This window comes from Calonectris borealis, chromosome 29, assembly GCF_964195595.1.
Source record: "Calonectris borealis chromosome 29, bCalBor7.hap1.2, whole genome shotgun sequence".
Lineage (NCBI taxonomy): Eukaryota > Metazoa > Chordata > Aves > Procellariiformes > Procellariidae > Calonectris > Calonectris borealis.
In genome coordinates, this window is record NC_134340.1 from 1,587,601 (window position 1) to 1,594,350 (window position 6,750).

A 6,750-nucleotide genomic window follows, 5' to 3' on the forward strand; every position below is an offset into this window, starting at 1 on the left:
GGCATGGGAGAGGCTTCGCCATCATCACCGTGGGGCCGGGATGCTGCCGGGAGCAAAAACAAGGCCACACAATGGGGCTGTGTTCCGGGCTCCCTTATCTTCTCCCTCCCCCAGGGTCCATCTCCAGGGGTGGAGGAAGCTCTTCTCAAAGGAAACACAAGACAAGCAGCGTCTGTCCCCGGCACCAAAGGACACAGCGATCCCGGCTTCGCCGTGGCACGCACGGCAGAGAAAACAAACCTCCCCGGGGGGAAGCGGCACCAGGGCACGCGCTGGCTCCCCGGCCCCTCGCCCCCAGCCCCTCTTCAAATTTGGCTGCTTGTACGGAGGGGTTAATGCAATAACCTGCCCTGATTTTGATGCCAGCAGGCTGGACTGGAAGCCCCCGAGGCTCCCCCAGCTCAAAATGGTCAGCGTTTTGGCTCATTTTAATGACCAAAAGGCAGCCAGAGCTTTGCTCCCCCCATGCAGGAAAAGGCTAAACCACAGCAGCAAGCGCACATTCCACTCCCACATCTCCCCACGGTTATTTTGTGGGTCCGTGGCTGGTCAGAGAGCGCCCGTGATCTCCCTCCATCACAATCCCTGCTCCTTCCCGTGCCCACGGCTGCAAAAGCAGATCCTGGTCCCGGGCAGCGGCTCAGAGCTCCTTGGCCGGAGGATGCTCTTTCCCAGCTCCGTGGTACCACGAACGAGCCATTTCTTGCATTTTTCCCAAGCGAAGGCAAGAGCTGCACCCCTCGGCTCTCACAAAACCACAGCCCGAAGCAGGACACACGCCGGGGCCTCCAAAAGTGACTCATTCCCCTTCCCGATCCCGTTGGCGTCAGGGCATGACCCCAACCCGATGCTGCTTATCTGAGATCATAATTTGGCCCGACGCTGTGGAAAGGAGTTGCCCGAGTCACTTCCCAAACACACGCTGTGTTTTACTTCTCGGCTCCTTTTCTTTTCCTCTCCCTTTTTGGGATTTGTACCCGCTCTGGGTGCATTGCAAACACCTCTCTGCAAAAGCAGAAGCAGCCAAAGAAAAGCAAAGGAAACCCTCGCGTTCCAGCTCCCCCCCACCTCTCCTGGCATGGGTTGCTAACAGCAGCCTCTGACGCCCTTGTTTTTCAAGGCTTAGCTTCTCCTCCTCCCCACGCCGCCCCACAGGTCACCTCTTCACCAAAACCCCCCTGAACCAGCATTTTTCCTACTGACCAGGGAGTTTAAACCCGGCTTTGCTGAGCTTGCCAGAGCCCAGCACCTCTGCAGCGGGTCAGTCCCCCCGCGCTGGCCGCACCACCCTGCACCTCCTCTGCCTGACCCCGACCCCCCAAAACCATCACGTTTCTCCCGTGCCAAACCTCCAGAAAGGCTGAAACCTCGGGGTGTCCCCCCCCCCCAAATCCCACCCCAACCCTCCGGCACCCAGCCAAGACCGACGCTGACACCAAAAGCCCCGCGTGCTTCCCCGGCACGGTGGCCGGAGCCGCCCGATGCGGTGCCAGGGAGCCCAGCCTGGGGTTTCCGCGTTGGCAGCACCATCCCGCTCCCGACCGGCTCCTCCGCCCTTGGGAAGCACCGAGGCGAGGGCAGGGCCTGGCAGCCACCCTGGCAGGCGGAGTTTGCAGCCCCAGCACGTCTCTCCTCCTGCCTCCCCAGTTTCGGGGGATTTGCCAGCCCCCATCACCCCGCAACATGCCTGAGCACACCGCTGCCTCGAGGCTCCAGCTCTCCGGGTTGTGCTTCCTCCTCCAAATCCTCATCATCATCCTCTTCGCCGTCTTTGCCCGGTACAGCCCAGAGAGCAGCCCCAGCCTCTGCTCCCAGCAGCTGAACTGCAGCTCAAGAAACAAGGACTCGGGTTTTCAGCACCCCCGTGAGTACCCCCGCCCCGGGTGGGTGCAGGGAGCGGCTCTACCTGGTCCCCAGGCGCTGCTGAGGGGGTGGCACGGGATGTCACCGTGCTCGGTCAGGGCTGCAGACCTGTCACACCATCCAGCTCTGGATCGGACTCCGGAGTAAAACAGAGGAGGGGGAACATCAAGCCGCAGGGTTGGGGTACCGGTGCGTCCCACCGAGGAGGGGTCGGTGGGTGGAAAGCAGATGTGCTGCAAGGATTTCCCACGTGCTTGGGCAAAGCCAGGCCCAAACCAGGGATATTTGGGTCTAGAACATGCGTTTCGGCAGCGGGAGGGGAGAGGGGATCACTCGGTGCAGTGATAAACCTGGGATTGTCCTCCCATCCCCGGGGCGGGAGCACAGCAGCTGCTCCTGGCACTTTGGGGTCTGCAGAACTTCCCACCCACCTGCTGGGTTTTGCAACGCCGAGAGATTTGCACCGAGCGATTCGGCTCCCTCGGTGCTGCCGCAGCGTCCAACACGGGGCTGGGGGTCCGCCCCGCCGGGAGCATCCTCCTGCACGCCGGGCATCGCTGCGAAACTCATCCTGGGCTGGGGGCTGAGGGGCTGACCCCGGCTTTTCCGAGGCAAGGGCAAGGCAGGAGATTGGAAAAGAGCCTCCCGAGCGCCCTGGCCGAGGGAGGGGAGCTGAGCCCAGCCGAGCAGCCTGGCAGGGAGCAGGCAGGTTCTCCCGGTTTTGCCTGCCCACGTAACCCCACCCAGCGCAGGCAGTGACTCACGGCGCACCGGGAAGGACGGGACACAGCTCTCAGCGCGGCCGAGGGGTGCAAAGGGCATTTAGCCCAAGCGAGAATCAGGTCCACCCTCCTCTGGTTTGTCACCAAACGGTACCAGACTGGTCCCATTTTTCTGTTCAACCTTTCTGGTCCTCTTGTCCCGTGAAGCGGGACGTGATGTTTTCAGGGGCCGGGGCGGTGGCTGACACCTCCGACCCACCTTCGCGCTGGTGTAACGGGTGCAGACGGCTCTCGGCCACCCCAAGAGGTTTCTGGGCTGCAGGGTGAAGCACGTGCAAGAACCGAGGTATCTCGGTTGCGAACGGGGTGGCCAGGAGCCGCTGCAAAGGGTGACGGGGGCGGCTTTACCTGCACAAGCAGCAACCACTCGTGCTCTCTGCTGGAGATCTCCAAGGGAGATCCAAGGCCAGATCCACCACCGTTCCAGAGACGCGGAGCTGATTTATATCAGCTGAAGCCTTCAGGTCCCCAAAACCTGTTAGAGCAGGAGGTGTCTGAGCCCCCTCGGGGGGACCAGCAGGCAGGAGGTGGCTGCCCACCCTCGATGCCTCCGGACCCATCCTTCTGCCTCTCCTCTGCCAGGTTACCGGGATGTCCACCTCCAAGCTCTCCTTGGCTTCGGGCTCCTGGTGGCCTTCCTCGGCCGCTACGGACCAGGCAGCGTGGCCATCAGCATCCTCATCTTGGCCTTTGCCATCCAGTGGGCCGTACTGATCCAGGGTTTTTTATACTTCTTCCTGAACGGCAAAATTTACGTGGGAGCTCAGAGGTAAGGCAGGAGGGAGCTGCTGCTGCCCAGCCGCGACCCTCCCGGGTCCAGCCCTGGCACACTGGCTCCCTCCTCTGTAAAACTCACAGCTCTGCTTTGGAGGAGGCTTATGAGGACCAGGCTGCTGGGTTATTTGAGTACCACACTAGTGAGGGCCACGTAAGTACTGCCAACGTTAGAGCCAGGCGTTTAGGGGGGCACGCTGGCCCCTGCCTGCCTCAAGCCCAGCTGTCCCTTTGTCACCAACCTCGCAAGGCTCGGGCTGCCGGTTCAGGGACGCAGAGTCGCAGGATCCGGGCTGCAGGCTCAGGTCCCGTCTCCCCCGACCCTGCTCTCTCCAGCCCCACGCCTTCCCTCTCCTTCCCAGCGTGGTCAGTGCCGACTTCTGCACCGCAGCCATTCTGATCTCCACTGGAGCTGTTTTGGGCAGGGTAAACCCTGTCCAGATGCTGCTGTTGACCCTGCTGGGAGTCACCCTCTTCACTCTCAACGAATACATCCTGCTCAGTCTCATGGGGGTGAGTCACCGATTGGGGGGGCCCACCAGAAAGGGGGTGACCATGGGTTTAGGCTCCTCACATCAAGACCTGCCTTGTCTGTAGAGACAAATCCCAGATCCCTCCTTCCTGCACGGTGTTTTTCTGTACTCACCAGGTAAGCGACAGCGGGGGCTCCTTGACCGTCCACACCTTCGGTGCTTATTTCGGCTTGATGGTTTCACGGATCTTGCACCAGCCCCATATGGACAAGAGGAAAGAGCAGCAGGACACAGGGCACCAGCCAGATTTCTTTGCTGTGGTTGGTACGGAGCTCGAATCCTACAACACCGGAGTCATAGACATGGTGGTGGAAGGACCATCACCAACATTAGGACAGTGTGGCTGTGTCTCTGACCAGCAGTCTCTTGCAAACCATCAAGGACAGAGATCTTCCACCTCCCTGGGGACCTGTCCTGGAGCTGCACCACCCTCTTCTTGTGTCCAACCTGAACCTCCCACCCTGCAAGCTGTGTCCACTTGCATCTCTTGGCACTAGCAAGAAGTTTCTTTCCCACAAGGGATCAACCCCAACATCAAAACCTGCCTGTTCCCCTTCCCCGCAGGAACCATCTACCTGTGGATCTTCTGGCCCAGCTTCACCTCAGCCACCACAGTCCGTGACAATGCCGAGCCCTGGGCAGTGCTCAACACCTACTTCTCTCTGGCAGCAAGCACCTTGGCCACCTTTGTCCTCTTGCCTGTCCTCCAGGAGGAGGGCACACTGCGGATGGTAGGTCCTCTCCTGGGACAAACCCAAGCCTCATGCACCGCCCATGTCCCGTCCTACAGGGACAGCAAGCGTGAATGCACCCGGGGCAACAGGGGATGCCCATTAGGTTTTCTTAGGTTCATTAAGACCCGTGTTGATCCCCAAGGAAGCCCAAATCCCCCCAGCCCCATGCTGATGGTGTCAATTCCCTCGACCATGTCCCGCTCCATCAGGTTCAGATCCAGGATGCCACCTTGGCCGGCGCAGCTGTGATGGGCATGGCTGGGGAGATGCTGGTCACCCCCTTCGGGGCTCTCATCGCGGGGTTTCTGGCCGGCCTGATCCCCCCACTTGGCTTCAGATTCCTCACGGTGAGTCACCTCGGGACAGCCGAGGACACCAGTCCCAGGTCAGGGGAGCACCCCGCTTTGGGGGAGGCTGCATTGCCACCCTGCAGCTCCCAAACCTGCAAACACCGAGCCGCAGCGCAGCCTCCCTGGGCAAGCATCCCCCATCCAAACCCAGCTTTTCCTTAATGCTCTCCCCAGCCCGTCCTGTGCTCCAGGCTGAAAACCCAGGACACGTGCGGGGTTCACAATGTCCACGGGCTGCCGGGGATCCTGGGTGCCTTGCTGGGGACGCTGCTGACGGCACTGGCCACCGCAGATGCTTACGGTGGCAGGTGAGAAGAGCCAGAATCAGGGGTGCCATCGACTCCATGCACCAAGCTGGGGCCACCACGACGCCTGAAGTCGGGGATGCTCCGCACACCCTCTGTTACAGCACCCCCTTATAGCCCATCACCCAGAGCCACGAGCTGAGCCCCCCGTTTCCCTGCCTGGGAGAACAAGCTCCCCAAAAACCCATCCCCGCTCCGGCTTGCAGGCTGGAGCTCGTGTTCCCGCTGGTGGCCCGGGGCAGCCGGACGGCCACCGACCAGGCGCTCAGCCAGCTCTGCGCCCTGCCCGTCACCCTGCTGCTCGCCACGCTCGGCGGCAGCCTCACGGGTGAGTTTTGCCTCCGGTGGGATGGGACGGAGGGTGAGAGGAGCAGGGAAAATGATGGATTTTAGGGAAAAGCCAGGAGGAACCCCAACAGCCGGGGTGGAGAGCCCCGCAGTGCTCGGCGCTGCGCAAACCCCCCGGGGCCGGGGCCGGAGCTGCCCCTGGGGCTGGGACCGGGACTGGGGCTGCCTCCGGTGCCAGGGCTGCCCCCGGGGCCGGGGCTCGGTGCAGCCCAGCCCAGCGCTGCCGCTAGATGTCAGGGGAAGCCCGACGAGAGGAGCCGGGCTGGACCGGCCGCCCCGGCTCTGAGACGCCCTCGTCCGGCTTTCGGCATCCTCAGGAGCCATCCTGAAAATGAAAGGGCTGAGGTCTCCCCCGGACACGCGGTACCTGGAAAACACCGTCCTCTGGGAGGTAAAGCTGAGGGTTTGCTGGTAAAAAAAGGGGTTTACAGGCCTTTAGCAGGGGTTGGATGCTGCTTCGTCGGCTGCCGATACCCTGCCTCCTCCGGCAGCAGCGGTTGGGGTGGGAGACAGCTTCATTAAAGCCCCCCAGGTCCCCCCCATCCAGTCCTGAGGGCCCACTCCTGCCCCTCTCCGTGTCTCTGCTTTGGCGCAGGTGGCAGAGGAAAGACGCAACCGCAGGGCGAGCAGAAAGGAACCGGGCACCAGCACCTTGGTCTAATGACCCCGACCCCCCGGTGAGGTCCTGCACCACCAGGTTCAACCCTCTGCCGGCATCGCCAGTGCCCGGCAGCTTCTGGCAGCCTGAATTTCCCAGCAGCCTGCTCTGGAGACAGCCAGGCTTGTCCCCCTGTGGGAGCCAGCTCCTGGTCCCAAAGGTTTTGGGGAGCCGTTAGGTGCCCACGGGCCTTTGCAGGGTGAAGAGATGCTGCAGTGATACGGGTGCTTGCTGTGGGAGTGACCTGGCTTGCTCCAGGGACACCTCAGGGTGTCCAAACGTGGCTCAGCCACTTCCCGTCTCTGCTCTGTGCCTCAGTTTCCTCATCTACTGCTTTCTGAAGAGAGGAAGGCAATGAGGGGGGCTGTGTTGGGGAAGGGGCGTGCCAGGCTCCACAGACAGC

At 62.0% G+C, this 6,750-nt stretch overlaps 1 protein-coding gene across 1 annotated transcript; it reads left to right on the plus strand.

Moving 5' to 3' along the window:
- The first annotated feature begins 1,668 nt into the window (after positions 1-1,668).
- Positions 1,669-6,361, plus strand: RHBG (Rh family B glycoprotein). The gene is made up of 10 exons (XM_075176047.1): positions 1,669-1,864; positions 3,228-3,414; positions 3,782-3,932; positions 4,069-4,216; positions 4,517-4,683; positions 4,896-5,033; positions 5,211-5,344; positions 5,548-5,669; positions 6,007-6,080; positions 6,285-6,361. The coding sequence occupies exons 1-10, from the start codon at positions 1,684-1,686 to the stop codon at positions 6,348-6,350; spliced, it is 1,368 nt and encodes a 455-aa protein (XP_075032148.1). The 5' UTR covers positions 1,669-1,683; the 3' UTR covers positions 6,351-6,361.
- Positions 6,362-6,750: the final 389 nt, after the last annotated feature.